This window comes from Mobula birostris, chromosome 17 (genome assembly GCF_030028105.1).
Source record: "Mobula birostris isolate sMobBir1 chromosome 17, sMobBir1.hap1, whole genome shotgun sequence".
In the NCBI taxonomy this organism is placed as follows: Eukaryota; Metazoa; Chordata; class Chondrichthyes; order Myliobatiformes; family Myliobatidae; genus Mobula; species Mobula birostris.
The window spans coordinates 28,734,387-28,756,586 of NC_092386.1; the positions used below are offsets into that span (position 1 = coordinate 28,734,387).

At 39.7% G+C, this 22,200-nt stretch overlaps 1 protein-coding gene across 4 annotated transcripts in view; it reads left to right on the forward strand.

Moving 5' to 3' along the window:
* Positions 1-22,028, forward strand: part of LOC140211580 (tumor necrosis factor alpha-induced protein 8-like) — an 86,888-nt gene extending 64,860 nt beyond the window's left edge. For 2 of the 4 annotated variants that reach the window (XM_072281449.1, XM_072281446.1), the window contains one exon: positions 20,862-22,028. In XM_072281449.1, the coding sequence (XP_072137550.1) occupies positions 20,862-21,427 (566 nt within the window). In that variant the 3' untranslated portion in view covers positions 21,428-22,028. Of the gene's footprint in view, positions 1-1,240; positions 1,260-17,185; positions 17,205-20,861 lie in introns of those variants that run through there. The other 2 variants (XM_072281450.1, XM_072281447.1) reach the window with 2 other exon arrangements.
* The last annotated feature ends 172 nt before the right edge of the window (positions 22,029-22,200 follow it).

Below are 22,200 nucleotides of genomic sequence, written 5' to 3' on the forward strand. Positions count from 1 at the left end.
AAAATGTTTGCGTTCATTCCTCCACAAATGCTGTCCTATCAACTCGGTTACACTAGTTTGTTTTAAGTGGTATCCGAGTTTTTGTTTGGAACCCTAGTCTGAAGCTGCCAAAGTGGTATACGAGATATTGTATAATATAAAAAAAATGGTGATCAGACCGCTACTGAAAACTTCCTTTGGCTGGAACAAACAACAAAACTTTGAGCAGCTGCCACTGTCTCTGACGCCTCACACCTGAAAAGCCTCATTAGTCACCTGCCAACTCAATAGTAACTCCACGAACCCCACAGTCTGAGCAGCAATATACATCATGGATCTGTGCATTTACTGAACCTTTTAATCACTTTTTTTAAACAAGTGTCTAAAGCAAAGTATATAGTATATGTTGTTCAACTGATTAGCACAGAATGAATGGGGAAAAGAAACACAGTATGTATGAAGGTGTATCATAGACATACTTGCAGCATATGAAACATGCCCATAATTTCTCTGCATGAAAATAGAAATGACAAGTGCATGTGCCTACTTTACAACAACAATTTGAATTGCAATTTTGTGTTGCCCTGGCAACTAATAGCACTAACCTTAGAATGCTCTATTTGGTCTAGTTTTGTTGATCAAACTTTAAATGAAAGCAAGCTATGAAATTCTGACCATCTAGATTGTTGTGGAATTCTAAGATGACTACTTTACAACTGATGGACAACTATAAGATAACATATTATGGAGAATCATGTGGAGATGACATTCTGCATATCCTTCCTGGTGAGCTGTAAATTGCAATGGAAAGTTGCCTGAATATTTCCTTTACCAGAGCTGGAAATCAGTCATTTCCGCAGTAGAACGGATATGGAATAAGAAGTCAAAATCAAATTGCAATTGACAATACATCTGAATAGTTGAGGAAAAACAAAACACGGTTATCTATCAAGCAGATTCCAACATGAAGAAACATTTTTACATAATTTGTCATAACTTTCTGTTTGTACCCAGTTTAAAGTAAATCTTGTGACTTGCAGTGAATGAAAGGAAAAGAGAGGTCTAAAACAGGAATCTTAATCTTAAATGAAAGTGATTACAAAGGTTTGAGAATGAACCTGTGAAAGTGAAATAGGAATTCTGAGTTAAACATGTCATAATTCTCATTTTATTTTTCATATTAAATGTACATTCCATTGAGAAATAGAGATTTTACCAGAAAAGTGGTCCACGAAAGCCTCACTCAAGAATTTGATGCTGATATTAAACTGAAAGAAAAGGTTTGTGAAACACAATTAGTTCAAGTTTAGTTTATTGTCACTCAATTGTCAAACGAAACAATGTTCTTTTGGATCAAGGTGCACACCACAGTACATACGGTACACATAGAAATCACATAAAGTAATATTACCACAAATAAATTCACAAGTAACAAGGTGCATTTACAACACATGTTAAAGAGTAAGCAGCATACTGCTGCTCGTGCATCATACATGATGAGACCTGGGTGTGGCAGGGAGTTCAATAGTCTTATGGTCTGGGGGAAGAAGCTGTCTCCCATCCTAACAATCTTGTCTTAATGCTACAGTACCTCATGCCTGATAGTAGGGGTCAAAGCGGTTGTTAGATGGATGGGTGGGATCACTTACACTACTAAGGGCCCTGCGCTCTTACAAAGATGTTAATAAGTATCTCTGATGGGCAGAAGAGAGACCCCGATGATCCTCTCAGCTGTCCTCATAATCCTTTGTAGGAATTTGTGGTCAGATGCCTTGCAATTCCCATACCAGACGATGATGCAGCTAGTCGGGACACTCTCAATGGTGCTCCTGTAAAAATTAGTTAGATTGGTTGGGGGGGGGAGAGTGGTGATGGGCTTTGCTCACCTCAATCTCCTCAGGAAGTGGAGATGCTGCTTTGCTTTCTTGACCAAAGAGGGGTGTTAGCCCTGAGTTCTAGGAAAAATTAAGAACTAGCAGACAATGACTTAGAAAATAAGTGGAAAATGAAAGAGAAAAAATATGAATTGTTAAATATTATAAAATGGAAGAGTAATAAAAATTATTCTCGACATCTTTAGAAAGTGAGGGAGCAAGTTAATAATGGGGAATAAAGGAGCCCTCTTGCTAAACATATTATCTACACTCTCAAGATTTGTTTCCATAACACTGGTAAAAATGTTATTATAAAATTGAAGTATTGAATTAATGAACAGAATTTCCGGTTTAAGATGGCGCTATCGGAGATGTGTGACAGCTGACTGGTAAATCTTAAGGCAAGAGAATTGACTAAAAACATTACTTATACATTTTTCATGAAGCAAATTGGGGTGAACTATCACCACAGACGGTGAGGAAGTAGGCAGAGGCAAGGCTGGTTTGGGGGATGAACCGTGCTGGGGCATTGCAAGCCGACGGGTTTGCAGTTGGAGTTCGATTAACCACTGGAGATGGAGTGAACGATTTGGAGAGGAGTCAATGCAGAAGAGATTCGATGCCCATCCATCTAACTCAGGTATGAGGTTGGATCACTCCAAACCCTGAGCCAAATTGGTGAGATCGAGAATAACTTCAGCCCAGATGTAACAGAGCACCGGGATCCAGATCCTAGAACGTGACATCACTTGGTGCTTGGGCAGTTTAATCACCAGCACAGATAAACTGGAAGCCCGAGTGTCGAGTACAGAGGTGAGGGTCAGGTTGATTTTGCTTGTTGTGTCGTGAATGTTCATTCCTTTCTTCACAGTGCAGAGGCTGCGGACTGAGCCAGCTGCTGTGTGTTTCTGCCCCGCTGGTGTGAAAACTGGGGACCGAGGTTAGACCAGGGCCTACTCCAGCTGCTACAGGAGCAGATCTGTGACCCAGTCTGGTTCGGGATGCTGTTGGCTTGCTTCTGTTGTTTGCATGATGTGTTTATTTCCTCTCTCTTTCTCTGTGTAGTGGTTTTTGGTTTCCTTTTTTAATTGGATCATTGGAGTTTCTTGCTTTGTGGCTGCCTATAATTGATACATTCTTTGTCAATAAATTTCCTTTGAATCTTTGTATCTTTGAGTGTGGTATGAAGTAATTTTATTCACATTTCTAGGCAGGTTAGCTAGTTTCTATCATTTTGGAGTGAGATTTACTTACTATTTAGTGCTGCTTTTCCAGTGTAAGACTTCTCCAAGGGATAACAGCAGAGGTGCAGTGGTCATAATTCATCATCAGCAAGAATTTCAAGCACATTGGCCTGTAAATATAATAGAGGCATTCAAGGGGCTCTTAAATAGGCACTTGAATGTGCAGGTAATGAAAGGATACAGATAGAAACATAGAAAACCTACAGCACAATACAGGCCCTTCGGCCCACAATGCTGTGCCGAACATTTACTTACTTCAGAAATTACCTAGGGTTACCCATAATCCTCTATGTTTCTAAGCTCCATGTACCTATCCAGGAGTCTCTTAAAAGACCCTATCATATCCGCCTCCACCACTGTCACCGGCAGCCTATTCCACGCACTCACCACTCTGCGTTTTTTAAAAAAAAAACAACTTACCCCTGACATCTCCTCTGTACCTACTTCCAAGCACCATAAAACTGTGCCCTCTTGTGTTAGCCATTTCAGCCTTGGGAAAAAGCCTCTGACTATCCACACGATCAATGCCTCTCATCATCTTAAACACCTCTGTTAGGTCACCTCTCATCCTCCACCGCTGCAAGGAGAAAAGGCCAAGTTCACTCAACCTATTCTCATAGGGCATACTCCCCAATCAAGGCAACATCCTTGTAAATCTCCTCTGCACCCTTTCTATAGTTTCCACATCCTTGCTGTAGTGAGGTGACCAGAATTGAGCACAGTATTCCAAGTGGGATCTGACCAGGGTCCTATATAGCTGTAACTTCACATCTTGGCTCTTAAACTCAATGCCACAATTGATGAAGACCAATGCACCATATGCCTTCTTAACCACAGAGTCAACGTGTGCAGCAGCTTTGAGTGTCCTATGGACTTGGACCCCAAGACCTCTCTGATACTCCACACTTCAAGAGTCTTACCATTAATACTATATTCTGCCATCATATTTGACCTACCAAAATGATCCACCTCACACTTAACTGGGTTGAACTCCATCTGCCACTTCTCAGCCCAGTTTTGCATCCTGTTGATGTCCCGTTGTAACCTCTGACAGCCCTCCACACTATCCACAACACCCCCCAAACCTTTGTGTCATCTGCAAATTTACTAACCCATCCCCCCACTTCCTCATCCAGGTCATTTATAAAAATCATGAAGAGAAGTGGTCCCAGAACAGATCCCTAAGACACACCATTGGTCGCTGACCTCCAGGCAAAATGTGACCCGTCTACAACTGCTCTTTGCCCTTTGTGGGCAATCCAATTCTGGCTCCATAAGGCAAGGTCCCCTTGAATCCCATGCCTCCTTACTTTCTCAATAAGCCTTGCTGAAATCCATATACACTACACCTGCAGCTCTACCTTCATCAATGTGTTTAGTCACATGCTCAAAAAAACTTACCCCTGACATCAGGCTCGTAAGGCATGACCTGCCTTTGACAAAGCCATGCTGACTATTTCTACTCACATTATGCCTCTCCAAATGTTCATAAATCCTGCCTCTCAGGATCTTTTCCATCAATTTACCAACCACTGAAGTAAGACTCACTGGTCTATAATTCCCTGGGCTATCTCTACTCCCTTTCTTGAATAAGGGAACAACATCTGCAACCCTCCAATCCTCCAGAACCTCTTCTGTCCTCATTGATGATGCAAAGATCATTGCCAGAGGCTCAGTAATCTCCTCCCTCACCTCCCACAGTAGCCTGGGATACACCTTGTCCAGTCCCAGTGACTTATCCAACTTGATGCTTTCCAAAAGCTCCAGTACATCCTCTTTCTTAATGTCTATATGCTCAATCTTTTCAATCCACTGTAAATCATCCCTACAATCACCAAGATCCTTTTCCTTAGTGAATATTGAAGCAGGGTATTCATGGAGTACCTCGGCTATCTCCTCCGGTTTCATACACACTTTTCCCCTGTCACACTTGATTGGTCCTATTCTCTTACATCTTATCCTCTTGCTCTTCACATACTTGTAGATCTTGTCTTAACAAAAGGGATTAATTTAGTTGGCATTTGATTACTAATTTAATTAGTTCAGCACAACATCATAAGCCAAAGGGCCTGTTCTTTTGTGGTACCGTTGTATGGTCTGTTTTCTAAAAACAGTTACTATTTGTTCATAAGGGGTTGAACCCAGGTTGATAAGAAACAACAACCTTTCAGTCAATCACAACCAACTAGTACTCATAGCCAGACTGCTGGACAACACTTTGCAAGCTGACCCCTTATTCTGGATATTGCCCAGAGTGAATATTAAGTCTTGCATGTGGAGCTACAGTGTTGTGAGCAGATCGGGATTTGTCTAGACCTGTCACCTCAGTTAGTAGATGACGTGGGCCCTCTACAGATGGCTCCCAGGCACCAACATTGTAGGGCTTTTCGCTAAACACTTTGTCTACCCAGTGAGTGCGAGGAGTAAATCTCTTATCTACACCCTTACATTGCTGCCATTGTTAAAGCTTCCCCTCAATCTCAATTTCAAGATCGTGCTAGGCCACAGTGACTGATGTAAGCCACATACCAGTGGATTTGGAAATTCATTGATGTTGTCCAGTCCACGTGACAATGTCTGACCTATTTCAGTTTTGGCTCATTGGAAGTGATTGGCCATAGCCATCTCCAATTACGAATATTCATAGACTATTCTCTAGCCACCAGAGCTCTCATTCACAGAAGAAGTGCGTATTCTCTGTGCTATTGTTAGTGTTTGCAGCTCCTATAATTTATTCCATTTTAGTCACTACTGCATCTCACCTTTCGGCAGTCACATTGCCTTAAACAATGAACTCTCGAGGGTGAGGACTGCCACTTACACAAATGGCTGACCACTCCATTCAGCTTAGATTGACATACATACCAGCCGAGCAGTGCTACAATAACAGTCGCAACCCTATCGGGAGTTTATTGAAGGCAGCAGTATTAATCGAGATAATTAGACTTTGCTGTCTATACCATTTTTATGATACTCAGCAGAATTCACCAGCCAAAGACTCATGTTGTCAGTAGATAACCTCAAGCATTGTCTGCTGAGCTAGAATAAACGGAGGACCAACAGCTAAGACACCAGAAACACTCAGAATCAGAATCAGGTTTATTATCACTGGCATGTGACATGAAATTTGTTAACTTAGTAGCAGCAGTTCAGTGCAATACATAATATACAAGGAAAAAAGTATAATAATAATAAATAATCAGTATGTACAGTATACGTAGATTGAATAGATTTTAAATCATGCAAAAACAGAAATATTATATATTTTTTAAAAAGTGAGGTAGTGTCCAAGGGTTCAATGTCTATTTAGGAATCAGATGAATCCCGAATCGCTGAGTATGTGCACTAAGGTGACAATAACACCAGGAAGAGATGGAGAAATAAGATGAGGCTGAAAAGCCTGAATGCATGATGTGAATCAGCTTCTGATCTTTGAAAACTTCTGGTAAATCCAATAACGTCCATTCTGGCTCACTTGCTCTTACACTGCAGCCACGTGATGGTCATAATCAATTCCATTAAGTTATTGTGACCACAGTCTTCTTCTCTTGGCTGAGACCACCAGTTCACTTCTACAGTTGCAGCCAAACAACACACAAAGTTGTTAGCACAGTGGTTAGCACCGACGCCATTACAGCATGGGGCATCGGAATTCGAGTTCAATTCCTGTGCCATCTGTAAGGAGTTTCTGCATTTTCCCTGTGACCACGTGGTCCTGCAGGTGCTCCGGTTTCCTCCCACAGTTCAAAGATGTACTGGTTATGTAGGCTAATTGGTCATTGAAAATTATCCTCTGATTAGGCTGGTGTTAAATAGGTGGCTTGCGGGGTGGCGAGACTCATTGGGCTGGGAAGTCCTGTTCGGCACTTTATCTCTAAAATAACAAAGTACATTCTCAAAACAAGAGTTAATTGAATGCATCCATTTTCCATTGTGGTTTAACCTTTCCAAAATGTGAGTGTTATTTTTGATTGTACACAGCGCTTTCCCATTTCAAGCTATGTGCTTGCTGCATCCTGAATTAGCCTGAGCTCAAATGCCTGTATAATGAACAGCTAATGCCATTTGCAAACTTTATTGGTGCTCATCAAATGTCCCATTTAAAAATGCTTGCAGTCAAGTACATTAGCGGATGGTTAACAAAGCAATACAAAATAGCAGGCCTGTTCAATAAGATCAGAAAGGCAATCTGGTATAATTGTGTAGTAGCTGCGCATTGTCACCATTTCATTTGATCAGGTCACACTCTTGGTGGTCTTTTAGTTTCATCTGAACTTGCAGCTCCATCTCTGAGGAAGCTGTTACTTTGTCAATTTACTCTATTCAGTTACAAACCTAATTTCAATGTTTGGGGGTTAAAAAGACATGATATTGGATACTTACAACACCCTTCTGCAATTCTTCAAGTCGCAACAACCTTGAAATAACAGACAGTATTCAAACAGGAAGGTTCAGGACATGGCATGACCTACTAATCAGCTTTCACTCAAAATGTTTTGCAGAACGGAGCAAGAACAAAGAACCAAATATTTGGAAGCAAAAAGGAAATTGCAGAAGTGAGGAATTCAGATGTTCTCACTTAGTCTTGGTGGTTTCCAACATGAGTTTGAGAACCCTCCCACTATACTATGACACTTCCCCTGTGCTTGCTGCCCATTTGCTCTTCTCACCCTTGGGCTCTTGGTGTCCTCTCAGGATGCCCATAATTAATGTGCCCTCAATGGGCCAACCTCAGGCAGCAAGGCTCTGGACTGTGAGTAACTGGCTAGTGTATTGAAGTCTGGAGAAGACCATGTGGGTCACTGATGAGGATGGTGTTTGAGAGATGGTTCTTTCCATTTGGGGGGGGGGAATTCTCACATGCTGAGAGAGAGCTGGAGATCCAGAGACATAGCGAAAGTCTCACTCACTCATTGTTTTCAAATTGATGATGAATTTCCACAATAAATTAAAAACAGTTGAGCAGATCTACAACTGGACTCTTGTGGTATCTAACAGATATTGATATATAGGCCTTTTATTGGCCAGCTTGCATGAGTGTTAACCCGCCAAGGTTACAATTAGATTGTGGCCTTGATAGCCACAAAGCATCACACCACTGTCCCTGAGCATCTTGCAAACAATTTATTGGAGATAACATGGCATCTATGTAGTGGAATCATGCAGCCCGTGTCCATAAGAGGTCATTGGAAGCAATTAGTTAGTACGATACAGGTACACCCAAGGCCAATTGTGCACACATCTCTAGTAATTGCTTGTGCGTGAGAGAGAGAGTGTGTGTAACTGGTGACTAAGTTACTTTTTGTATGAACATTCATATTCACTGAGGTTAAAATCGACTATCAACAGCTCTGGCATCTTTCAAGATCTTCAGTAACCCTGGATCCAGAGACATAGTGAAGATTATATGTGTGAAAAAAGTACATGATATTTGTGAAATCCTTATCCAAATAAAAAAAAATACTGATGAATATTCATGATGAAGTACTTCGAGAGGTTTGTGATGAAACACATCAACTCTTGCCTGAGGAGTGACTTGGATTTGCTCCAATTTGCCTAATGTTACAACATGTCGACAACAGATGCCATTTTATTTGCTCTTCACTCAGTCCTAAAACATTTGGACGGTGAAGATGCATACATTAAGTTGCTCTTCATTTACCATAGCTCTGCATTCAACACCATCATCCCCGCATAACCAACTAATAAGTTCCAAGACCTATCTCTTTGCACAACTGGTTCCTCGATTTCTTTACTTACAGACCCCGGAGTTCAGATTGGCAACAATACCTTTTCCACAATCAACATCAACATAGATACTCATTGAGGCTGTGTAGTTAGCCCCCTGCTCTACTCTCTTTATACTTATGACTGTGAGACTAAGTACAGCTCCAATGCAAATTGTTGTGGGCTGAATTAAAGGTGATGACGTACCAGCATTTACGAAGGAGCTTGAATATCTGGTGGAATGCTGCCACGACAATGACCTGTCACGCAGTGTCAAAAATTGATTCTAGGAGGAGGAAATTGGAGGGCCATGAGCCATTCCTCGTCAGGGAATCAGAAGTGGAGAGGGTCAGCAACCTTAAGTTCTTCAGCGTTATCATTTCAGAGGATCTGTCCTGGGTCCAACATGTAACTGCCATTGCAAAGAAGGTATGTCAGCGCCTCTGCTTTCCTAGAAGTTGCGCAGATTTGGCATGTCATCTAAAACATTGATAAACTTCTACAGATGCATGGTGCATGAAGGCCTGATGTGAAACACCAATGCCCTTGAATAGTAAAATCTCCAAAGAGTGGTGGATACAGCCCAGTCCATCACTGGTAAAGCCCTCACCACCACTGAGCATATCTGCACTGAGTGCTGTTGCAGGAAAACAGCATCAATCATCCAGGCCATACTCCCTTCTTGTTGCCACCATCAGAATGGAGGTACAGGATCTTCAAGTCCCACATCACAATGTTCTGAAACGGTTTTTATCTCTTAGCCATCAGGCTCTTGAACCAGGCGTGATAATTTCACTCACCCCAAAATTGAACTGATTCCACAATCTATGGACTCGTTCTTATAGATTCCACAGTGTGTTCTCGATATTTATTGTTTACTCATTTTTTTTTGTATTTGCACAATTTGTTGTCTTTTGCACATTGGTAGTTTGTCTCTTTGTCATGTGTGGTTTTTCATTGGTTCTATTGTGCTTCTTTGTATCTACCAAGAATAGGAATCTCAGGGAAGTAAATGGAGATATATATTAACTTTAATAATCAATTTGCTTTGAACTTTGAACTAGTCTAAAACTATATTAACTGTATATAGAGATACAGTATACAGAGATGTTGAAATTAACGGAAACTTCATTCACTAACTCCAGTGATTAAGTGCTAACATCAAACTTCTAAGTCTCATCTGTTATAACGGAAGACCACGCATGACCATGTAAATAAATAACAAATGGTGAAAATCAACAGGAGCGCTGCTACTTTTAATACAGCGTACTTTCTTTAACTTCATAGTGCATCAAATTTGATCTTAAGCCACCAAATGTTTTTCACTTAGTAAATTTAACTAACCCATGAAACAGTAACTCTTGAATCATGGTAAATCACATTTCTGCTTTTATTGAAACTGGAAGGAAAAGGCTTTGTGTGCAGTAACATCTGTTGGCTGAGCACAGGTGCCTTGTGATTATTTCCTTTTCTAAAATATTTTAAAGAAGATTCAGCAGTTGGCTGCTAAAAGAGAAAGTTAATAAGCAAAGTAAATGATAATTCCTTTTTGCAAAATCAACTCAAATGCTACATTTTAGTTGTTTTGCAAACTACAGTTTATTGTGCATTATTAAAGGTTAAAATATATTGTAGATCAAAATTTGCAGTAGAAGTACTTACTAATAATTTTGAAACTTAAATAGATCAAGATAATTTTTATGGACAGGTTTTCTATTTTCACAAGGCATCTGTGCTCAGCCTACAGATGTTACTGCACACAAAAGCTTTTTCTTACCACTCATCCTGCTGTTTTCCTCTGTCATTATTTTAGGAAATGAGTCAATGCCACACTGTTTAATCAACATGAATAAGAATAATCTTCTGGCTGAATTTTGCAATTTTTACCAAAAAACACATTTTCCAAAAAGACATAATGTAGAATTAAAATGTTTGTTTGAACAGCAGTGCTACAAGTCAATTTCATATTCAATCTTGTGTTTAATTCACAGTTGCCACACAGACCTTTTTTTTAAATTAACAAGCATAATACTTCCTTTTTAAGCCCCTAAAATGATAGGCATTGGCTAAGGATAACCAAGTTATCTTCCCTGTTTTATCTTTGTGTTTTTGTCTGTATCTCTTTTTAAAAAATCTCATACCCAACCTACTTTTAATTAAAGGATCACCCCTCTTGTATACTGTGGTAAAAAAATGACAATTATTTCATTACTACTCTGTTCCTCAAGCTAGCTCATGCTTATCCTATCACGTTCTCCCATTCATAGTTTCATTGGTGCCCCTCTCACAAATTAAGTATGTAACTTTTAAAAATTTAAATTAGATTAATTCCCAACCAACTACAAGCTATACTAATATTTTTTTTCTTTCAGTCACCCTTTGCTCCATCTCTCTCAAGTGCCCCTTCCTATCTTTATTGTTATTTTCCTTCTTTTTTTCTCGCTTTATTGTATCATCTTGCATTCTCTGGTCATTGCCCCTCCCTATATTCTGTGGAACTATTCTTTCTATCAGTACTGCCACAACCTTACCTCACTTGGTAAATGAAGGAAATGTGCCCATTACATAACAAGTGGAAACTTTTATATTCATAAGAATGCCTATCAATAGAATGAGGAAGTCGCAATGGTTTCTATCAGTAGCAGAATGAGAAGGGTCCTTGCCAGTCTAAAAAACATATTTGGTAGTTCCCTTTTACTGTCTGAAAGCTACCTTCTGTGTGACATGAGGAATTTTCTAAAATGCATTTAAATCAAGGTAAAACAAGATTAAAGTAGTCAAGTGGCTGTATTGTATAAGCTGGAGTGGCCTTTATGCATAACATTGACCAAATAACTTATTTCACCATGGCACAAGTAACTATGAGATTTTTCTCATAAAATAACATTTATAGAACAGAATGACCTTTAAAAAAAGAGTTGTTCATACAGAGACACAAATAGCATTAGTTCAAGAGCACAATTTATTTATCTGCTTTCTCTTGAGCTTCTGTGCTAGTACTTGTTGAAGTCAAGATGTATGCGTTCACTAGAGTAAGAATTTTTCATGCTGTTGATATGTTGCAAGGTCTTGCCTGGCAAAATAATCATTCTGAGAAAATTTATGACAAAGACCAACTTGAGCAACTTGCGGACGTACATACATACGCTTATTTAGACACAGCTGGTACATCAAAATAGAAGAGTTTGTATCAATCAATTGTTGTAGATCTGTTGCAAAATGACTGAGGCAGATGAGAGTAACCTTCAAGGGTCCTGCAAACAAGATTGATCACCTGCACAGAAGGGAACAAACTCCTTTGAATGATTGACAGAGTGAGTTGTATCTAGACTCAGTGCTGAAGAGCAGGGCATGTGACTTGAAGTTATAATTACCAATTATATTCAGGAGTGAAAATTGTGTTTAGTCATATTAGTCCATGGTGTGAAAGCCAATTACCTGAAGATTTGGGTAGTATGTTTAAGGGGGTAAAAGGTTAATTGTGCTATTCTGATAAGTAGTTTGTTTTTATCTGTATATAAAATAACCATCCCCAAATAGTTCTGAGAATGTGGTGAGCCATTGCTGTGAACTTTCGCATCCTTTGTGACATAAATACTCCTACATTTCTGCTAATGAGGGAGTTAAAGGATTCTGATTTGGTGCGATGACAATGCAGGAACAGAGAAATAATGACAAATGATCTTCCTCTTTGCTTGGTTTCATTTTGCTTCCAAGTGCTAAAGATTCTTATTTTAACAGATGCTGTTAGCAGAACTTGATGAGTTAGAGTCAGAGTCATTGAACAATGCAGCATGGATGTGGGGCTTTTGGCCCAATTTGCCAGTGCTGACTAGGATTCCCTTTTAAGCTCGTCCCTCTTCCCTGTGTTTGGCCCATATCTCTCTAAACCTTTCCCATCCATGCACCTGCTCAAGTGCCTTTTAAATGTTGTTAATGTACCCGTATCAACACTTCCTCTGGCAACACATTCCGTATTCACACAACCCTCTAAAAAAATTGCCCCACATGACCCTCTTACATTTCCCCTCTCATCTTAAACCTGTGCCCTTTAGTTTTTTATTGGCTTAACATATGAGAAAGACTGCATATCTTTGCCCCCCGCCCACCTATGGCTCTCATGATTCTATACGTGTCTTTGCAAGGACTCTCTTCAATCTCCTTTGCTCAAGTGATTAAAATCCTAGCCTGCCCAACCTCGCCCTATAACTGACTCTTGATATCTGACAACATTCTTTTAAATCTTTTCTGAACTCTTTCTGGCTTGGTGTCTTTCCTATAACATGATAATCAAAATTGTACATTGCCTCACCAACATCTTGTAGAAGTGCAACGTAACTTCACAACTCCTGTACTCAGAGCTCTAATTGATAAAGGTCAGTATTCCAAATGGCTACCTTTACCACCATTTCTACCTATGATGCCACTTTCAGGGAATTTGCAGTGCTGTGTGTTACTGGTGATGCAGGCTGCAGTGATAGTACATTGTGGTGCATGGAATGAATGTGTAAGGTGGTGATTAACATGCCGAGCAAGAGGGCTGCCTTATCCTGAGTGGTGTAGAACATTGTTGTGGAGCTGTATTGACACAGAGGAGGAGAGAGTCAGTTTTCCACTCCTGGATTGTAGCTCATGGAAAGCATTTGGGGAGAGAGTTATCCACAGAAGAATATCCAGCCTCTGAACTTTCATTATCGTCACAATCAATATGACCCGGTAATATTTTTAGTCAGTACTGAGCCCCAGGATGTCACTGGTGGGATATTTGCCAAAGGTGAGGTAATTAAGCGCTGTCTTGTAGGTGTTGTTCATAAATGACGGGTTACATTTGTTCCACACTTTAGCCAACACCAGTGCTGTCCAGTCCTTGCTGCTTGCTAACAAGGGCCTGTTCCTCCTTGGCTGGTTGATGTGTAAGTAAAGACTGTGCAATCGACAAAGATTATTTCCATTTCAGATCTTGTGACAGAGAGATATCACTAAGAATGTCATAATTCTGAGTAGTGATCATAATTCAGATAGATTTATCATAATTATGTAATAGTGCAAAATAGGAGTCAAATTTACCTTACTAAGATTTCTCAAAAGGGGACTGGAATGGCTATAGATAAATCCAAGCTATAGCATTTGGTAAGAGAGATATTAATGAGGGGCAATTAATCAATGACAATTAATTAATAACTAATAGAAGTGCAGATTAAATCCATTCTTGGTTCAATAGCAAAAAGGTTATTGGTTGATGTGTATTTTGTGACTACAAATCTGCTACCAGTAAGATTCCACAGGCCTCAAATATTTCAATGAGTTCACGTAGCACCATGGTCCTGGAGGATCGTTGTTTCGTTTTTACTGTGTACTATACCAGCAGTTATGGTTGAAATGACAATAAAAGCGACTTGACTTGACCAAACTGTGGGGCCAGTTCTAATGCAAAACATACTGGGAGGTTGGCCAAAAAATGGGAAATGAAAATAAGGTAGAGGAGGTGGAGAAAGATTAATTGTGTATTACATTATGATGACTCTGGATAGAGCAAACACAAAGGACCTTTTGACACCCTCGTTATACTTAAACTATATTTGCATAGCAGTAAACCAAGGAGCCGAGAGCTTAATGGTGGGATTAGGTTAGTTAGCTCTCGTACAAGGAGCGGAGATACCATGAGCCAACTGCCCTCCACTGACATCCCCCCCCCCCAACCTCACTTCCATATACTCCTGACAAATTCATGCCGTGAGTCCAAGGGCTGAATTGATATTTCTCCATCTTCCTTTTGTGCTTTGAATGGCTAATATTGATTGATTTCAGCTTTACATGAGATTTGCATGCTAGTCAGCCAAATGTGTCTTGATGCCAGAATATAGTCTCCTAATGCCTGGGATATGGCTGTTTGTTGTAGAGAGAATTGGAGATGAGGGTTTGAGTGGGACCCAAATTATACATCACTAAACAAGTTACTGGAAAGTGTTGTTTGATAGAATTGTTATTGATCCATCATATGAGAGTATATTGATGAAGCACTAATTGGTCAAATTGAATTTGTCTGCCCTTTATGGACAAGGCATATCTCGTCAATTTTTCATATTATCACATAGATGATAGTATTGCAAGCATGATTTGTTCTGGATAAGTTTTCAATGGTGCAGTTGAGCTATTGTCTTATCACATTTTGCTAAAACGTGTAGTTAGCAATTCCCTGATGTCATGTGCAGTCAATTGAATTGGCTGTTTTGATAGGAACTCAGGAGGTGGCTGAGATAGATAGCTGTACAGAAGGTGGTTACCTTCACTTCAGACTCCGGGCCAAGATATTTATATGTAGGATTGTATGCTGACTCCACCATTGCTGAGAATAGGGATGCTAAAAGAGCTGCCTCCCTTCATTCCCATTCTGACATGTCCATCCACGGCCTCCTCTACTGTAAAGATGAAGCCACACTCAGGTTGGAGGAACAACACCTTATATTCCGTCTGGGTAGCCTCCAACCTGATGGCATGAACATCGACTTCTCTAACTTCCGCTAAGGCCCCACCTCCCCCTCGTACCCCATCTGTTACTCATTTTTATGCACACGTTCTTTCTCTCACTCTCCTTTTTCTCCCTCTGTCCCTCTGAATATACCTCTTGCCCATCCTCTGGGTCCCCCCCCCCCCGTCTTTCTTCCCGGACCTCCTGTCCCATGATCCTCTCGTATCCCCTTTTGCCTATCACCTGTCCAGCTCTTGGCTCTATCCCTCCCCCTCCTCCTATCATTTTGGATCTCCCCCTCCCCCTCCAACTTTCAAATCCCTTACTCACTCTTCCTTCAGTTAGTCCTGACGAAGGGTCTCGGCCTGAAACGTCGACTGCACCTCTTCCTAGAGATGCTGCCTGGCCTGCTGCGTTCACCAGCAACTTTGATGTGTGTTGGTTGAATTTCCAGCATCTGCAGAATTCCTGTTGTTTGCCTCCCTTCATTTACGGTTTAATTGCCCATCACCTTTCTTGATATAGGAGGGCTGCAGAATCCTGAAATGATATATTTTAGGTGATTTAATTGAACTCAGTCTATCTGTTCTTTTCTGTAAGCTTGTCACCCAGGTTGGTTTCTTGGATTGAGGTATGCTTGGTATTGCTTCTTGTGTGCTATTCTGTGGTACAGAAAAAGAGATGGGAGAGGAATTGAGATCTGAATTAATGTCAATAAATTCCACACCACAGGAAGGATGGTCTCCTTAATGTGGAATTAAACCTTTGTCTCCATTAGTACAACTACCTTGGTCACCCTTAACAAAACTCTCACAAGGTGATACATTTGGCTACTGAGAGATTAGTGTCCATGAAGTTGGATGGGTTTTTCCTTCACTTCTTTTACCATTTTTTTCAGGTTTAGTTGAAAATTTATAGATTTGAATACTGGTCAATTCTCAGTATTGAACGTTAAAATTTCACACCCTTGCTGAACTTGATATTGTTTCCAAGACTGTTAACTTTCCATGACATGCTTCTTTATTATTATGGCTGTTATGGTACTTTTGATTTACATGGATAGCACCAGGATTTTGATCCAGTGATGCTGAAGTTGTAGGATGGTATATAACTTGCTAGAGCAAGTTCTAGTTGGTGACATTGCCATTTACCTGCTGACCTTGTGAAGAGGGTTGGAAAGTAGTGGCAAATTCCTGAATGTAATAAGTTCTTGAAATACATTCTGTAAATATTACTCACTGCAGCTGTTGGTGCTGGGATTGGATGTTTATGCTGACAGGTAATTTGAAGACGAGGAGAATTTTATATTTGGTACTGTTCATCTGTTTAAACATAGCGGTGTTGCACTCATCCAAGCAAATAGAGCATGATTGAGATTTTTAGGCTGTGGAACAGCTTTAGGAAATAGAAGGTGTAACGTTTGCTGCCAAATGCACAGCTTCCTTTAGTTGTCAAGCACCGATATAGCTTAGGATCATTGAGTATTCTTATCACATTACTACTGGGGCCTCCATAGTGGTAATATCATTGACTATAGGCAGGTGTCAGTTAGGCCTTCTCATGTTGGAGATCACCATTGCTTGAGTTAAATGTTACACGGTCCTAAAATATCTTAAAGCATTATTTTTTGAGGCAGTAGCATCTTCTTGTAGTTCTCTTGCTGCATCAAGTTGTGATTTCCATGCACTGCTGATTGGAAAAAAATAACATGATCTCTTACTTGAACTCTGCCTTCTTAAATAGCCCCTGTTCCTTCTACTGCTTGGCCAGCCAACAGGAAATAATAGATAGACGACAATGGATAGGCACGGGAGATCTGCAGAAACTGGAAATCCAATATGCACAAAATGCCGGAGGAACTAGGTAGGTGAGGCAGCATCTGCAGAGAGGAATAGATGGTCAACATTTCAGGTAAGATGAAGGGCTTCGGCCTGAAACATTGACAGTTTTTTCCTCTCCATACATGCTGCCTGACCTGCTGCATTCCTTCAGCATTTTGTGTGTGTTAGTTGACAATGGATTTGGATAGGAGGTTGGCAGAAATGTAAACGAGGAAGGAAGGGGATAAACAGATGAAATTCAACGAGAAAAGTGGAAGTGAGATTGAAGGAATTTAGAAAGTGGGTGTGATTGACATCATGCTCTACGTTAGCAGCTTAATCAGAGCACCAGATCCTATTGTTGTTTCCAACTAGTCATCCCCAAAGTTTAGCAAAGGCAACCAGAACTACTAGAAACGAAGCCAAGGCCATTTTAATTGAAGTGTTTCTGGGAAGTATCACCAGGAAATTAGAAAGCATCATATTTAAGAAACATATTTTAGCTCAAAAGTAATCACTTCCAGCACGATGGAACAGATGCAGAAATGGTCTTTCAAATACTAGAGTACAGGTCGAGAGCCTTACTCTAAGGATTAGGAGTAAACCATGTTAGGCATATATGAGGAGAAAGGATTTCACCCAGAGAGCAATGAACCCATTGAAGTTATCTGCCATAGAAAGCAATTTGAAGCCACATCATTAAATATATTCATGGAGACACCAGACACAGTTTCTAGAGCTAATGGGATCAGGGGAAATGGGGTGATAGTAGAGCATAAGGGTATAAGATATTGCAGCATAATTAGGTCATTTGGCCCAGTAAGTCTACAATGCCAGTCAATCATGTCTGATTGTTTTTCAACCCCTGTCTCCCTATAAACTTGGAACTGTTAATTTTTATCCCGGCATGGCTGAAAATATTGTGCAGTGCAGCAGGTGATGGCTGTGTGTCAAACTTATAACTAGCACCCTAGGTTGTATAGTCAGCTGACCTCTGGTTCCTGATTACTTCAGAGAACACGGGGAAAGCAAGCTGGATCTGACAGCAGGACCTTCAGTAATGTTATGCAATCAAGTGAAATTGCAGGAGGAGTGAGGGCACAGACAGAGACTGCAGAGTGTCAACTAATAGTATTGAGGATCTTGCAATCAGCTGAGGCATGCCCTGTGACCGAGAATCATCAAAACTTTTGAGATTCTAAAAATTCCTTATGTTCAAAAATATTCAAGAATGTTCATAAACCATTGAAAAAAATAAAGCTATTTAAAAGTATTTACAGTTTTAAAAATGACAGAACATAAAATAATGTAAATATTCTTAAGTGTTTAAAGTTGCTTAAAATCTACATTACTTTGATGTACTCTCCACTGAAATATGTAAGGACCAACTTGATGTAGGTTGGTCATGTAAAATGTACACTGAAGTAGGAGAAGTTGCTGCAACTTTACACCCCCTTGTTAGTTACTGACTCCTCCATTCCAGCACACTTGAAAGCAACATTGGGCCATTAAGTGCAACTTCACAACTTCCAAATCGATACTGAATTCTTGAAGTTCCTCACAATGTTGTATATGGAGAAGTTTAAGAGTAAATGCCAGCATTACTCTATAATAGTGGTTACCAACCCTCTTAAGCCCAAGATCCCCTACCTCGGCCTTAGTGAAAGGCAAGATCGACCTGCTAAATCATTTAGAGAAATAACAGCTCTGATTGTACTTCCAACTTGAGGCCTTTTATTTGGGCTAATTGTATTTGAGTTACATAAAATGCTTCTGTCAAACTTTCAAACTAATTCAACCAAGAAAACACTGTAACTAGCATATCAAACAGGCCATAGCTGTCTTTCTTTAAGAATACAGTATTATAATACTTCATACCTTTTGTAGTAACTTCTACTTTGAAAAAGGACCACTCTACAACTTCATGTCCAAAGGAACAACTTTATCTGGGACGGCAAAACCAATGCGGCAGAGGGGCTTATACACACATGCGCAGAAAAGACCAGAAGTAAAACCCTGCAACCCTGGGAACAACCTCTGTTTACAAACAGCTTTCCGTAGTGGGAGTATTGCTATATTATCATTATTCTAATTGGTATTAACCTACCCTTATAATGCTCACATTACAATACCTCTCCCCCTTTAAGTTCCAACATTCCCTAAATGTAAAAGAACTGGGAAACAAAAAACAGTGGTGTCATTAGCTTGCGTACCCCTGAAACTTACACTAGTGTCTCAGTAACAGTTTACCAATATAAAACACCTGAAAAACGTGGCATATTCAACATTCTGTCTAACAAAGGAAACTGTCCATATGAATATTCAGTCTGTCAGGAGATTTGCGAGGACGCTGTGCTGCAACGGTTTGTTGACTTGCTGCCTGAGATAAAGAAACGAGGAGCATGAGGAACCATCAGATAATGCATGGCTACTGGGTTTAGGGTTTCTGACAGACCTAACGGCTAAATTCAACGCACTTAACAATGAGCTCATGGGAAAAGACCGACACCTGCCCCACATGATAAGCGCAGTAAATGCGTTTAAGGCTAAGCTAGGTGTTTGGATTTCAAATTTAAAGAACGGGAGGCTGACACACTTTCCCAACTTGGAGAAACTGTTATAGGCCACCAAGGAAGAAAAATGCTTTTTGCCCTGAGCAGTACTGTGCTTACCTAGACAAACTGGCAATGGAGTTCGATCTGCGTTTTGGGGAGTTAAACCTCATGAAAGATATTGCTGCATTTATTTCAAACCCATTTCTGCCGATCGATATAGAACAGATAGCAGCTAAATTCCTGCCAGTATTTGGTGTGCCAAGTGATATTGAAATGGAAATAATTGATTTGCAAAATGACATTGAGCTGAAAGCAAGATCAAGGGACGGTGACTTTTGGGGGCTTGTCAGCAGGGAGAAGTTTCCTCATCTCAGCACATGTGCACTAAAAGTCAGTGCCTACTTCAGGTCGATTTATCTGTGTGAAGTTGCATTTTCACAAATGAAAATTATTAAATCTAAGTACAGGAGCTATCTTACTGACAGACACCTCACAGACGGTCTCAGACTGGCTGTTTGTAGTTATGAGCCAAATTTCAGGGAACTAGCAGAAAGTATTCAGCCCCAGTCATCACACTGAGTGCAACAGGCAATTTTTATTCATTTATTTTTCTTGTTGAAATAAAATTAAATGATGAAACTTAGAATTAAAGGTGTTGTAATGTGAGCATTATAAAGATAAGTTAATACCAATTAGGATAATGGTAATATAGCAATACTCCCACTACAGAAAGCTGTTTGTAAACAGAGGATGTTTCCAGTGTTGCAGGGTTTTACTTCTGGTCTTTTCTGTGCATGTGTGTATAAGCCCCTCCACCACTTTGGTTTTGCCGTCCCCGATAAGTTGTACCTTTAGACATGAAGTTGTCGAGTGGTCCTTTTTCAAAGTAGAAGTTACTACGTATGACTCACATATGTGCTCTAGGGGTAAAATTTGCTTTTGCATCAAAAGGTTTATCAGGCATAATGTATTTGTGTATTTATTTTTCTTTTTTTTCGGGATCTACTGGGAAAGTCTCAAAGATCGACCGGTCAATTGCGATTGACTGGTTGGCGATCACTACTCTATATTATTAGATGCATCATTGATAATTAGCAACAGATCGTATTCATTCAAACAGAATAATAGTCTTGAATCATTCCTGATATTGCAGTTTTTGGCTTTATGTTAAATCTATTATGTTTCTTTTTCAGTGGCTACGGAGGTATTCAATTCTAAGAGTCTGGCTGTGCAAGCCCAAAAGAAAATACTTGGCAAGATGGCTTCAAAGTCAATAGCAACAGCATTGATAGATGATACAAGCAGTGATGTTTTGGATGAATTATACAAAGTAAGCAAGGAATACACACAGAGCAAAAAGGAGGCAGAGAAGATCATCAAAAATCTTATCAAGATGGTCATAAAATTGGTGGTTCTCAACAGAAATAACCAGTTTAATGAAGGCGAGGTGTTACTCATGGAAACGTTCAAAAAGAAGGTTCATCAGTTAGCAATGACTATTGTCAGTTTCCACCAAGTTGACTTTACTTTTGATCGTAATGTTTTGTCCAAACTTCTGAATGATTGCAGAGACATGCTTCATCAGATTATTGACCGCCATCTAACAGCTAAGTCACATGGACGTGTCAATCATGTTTTTAATCACTTCGCAGATTGTGAATTCTTGGCTGCCCTTTACAATCCATTTGGACCTTACAAAGCTTCCCTGGAGAAAATATGTAATGGTGTGAACAAAATGTTAGATGATCAAAATATATAACCAATCATTTGCAGCATTTCTCAAATTAAATTGAATATTTTGTCAAACATTAGAAGTTTTCTGAAATGCCGATGGATATTAATGTAAAATGCATTTTGTTTAAAAAAAGTATTTTGACTTTTTTTTATAAAACAATTTTTTCCTACTTCTGTAGCAAAATGCACAAAGTGGCTAAATGTTCCAACATGTTTCTTGTCCAGCAAAGAATGAACTCTTCTTGCCGAACTCCAGCAACTTATCAGATGAGTGGTCTTGGCTTGTGGACTGACACTGAAGAAGAATTTGGATGAATGGGACATTTCCAGCATGCCGAATACTTTTTTCACCTAGTAGACTACAGAAACTGACAGTTGTTCTTTCCTTTTTAACTGTTTTTAAAATAGAACAGCTGCTTTTTAAAAACTGTACATTAAAAAAAAACTGGAAAGAAATCTAAGTCCTAGCGTGATGCTTACAGATTGTAATGTGAATAGGTCAGAAGTGCAACAGTGTTATAACCAAGGATGGCAAATATCAAATATTTTTTCCCCTGCATATGGTTATGATTTTGTTTCAACTGATTACAGTCATTGAATTAATAAAACATTGAACATTAAACACACTGTGTAGTGATGCAATTTGCTCTTCATTTACTTTAAATCTGCAGTTTCATGAATATCAAAGTGGCAAATTTTCGCTTATCAATTGTAATTCATGATGGACACAAAGTTAAAGATTAGCTTTATTTGTCACAATCACATCGAAACATCAAACATGCAGTTTGCATCAACAAA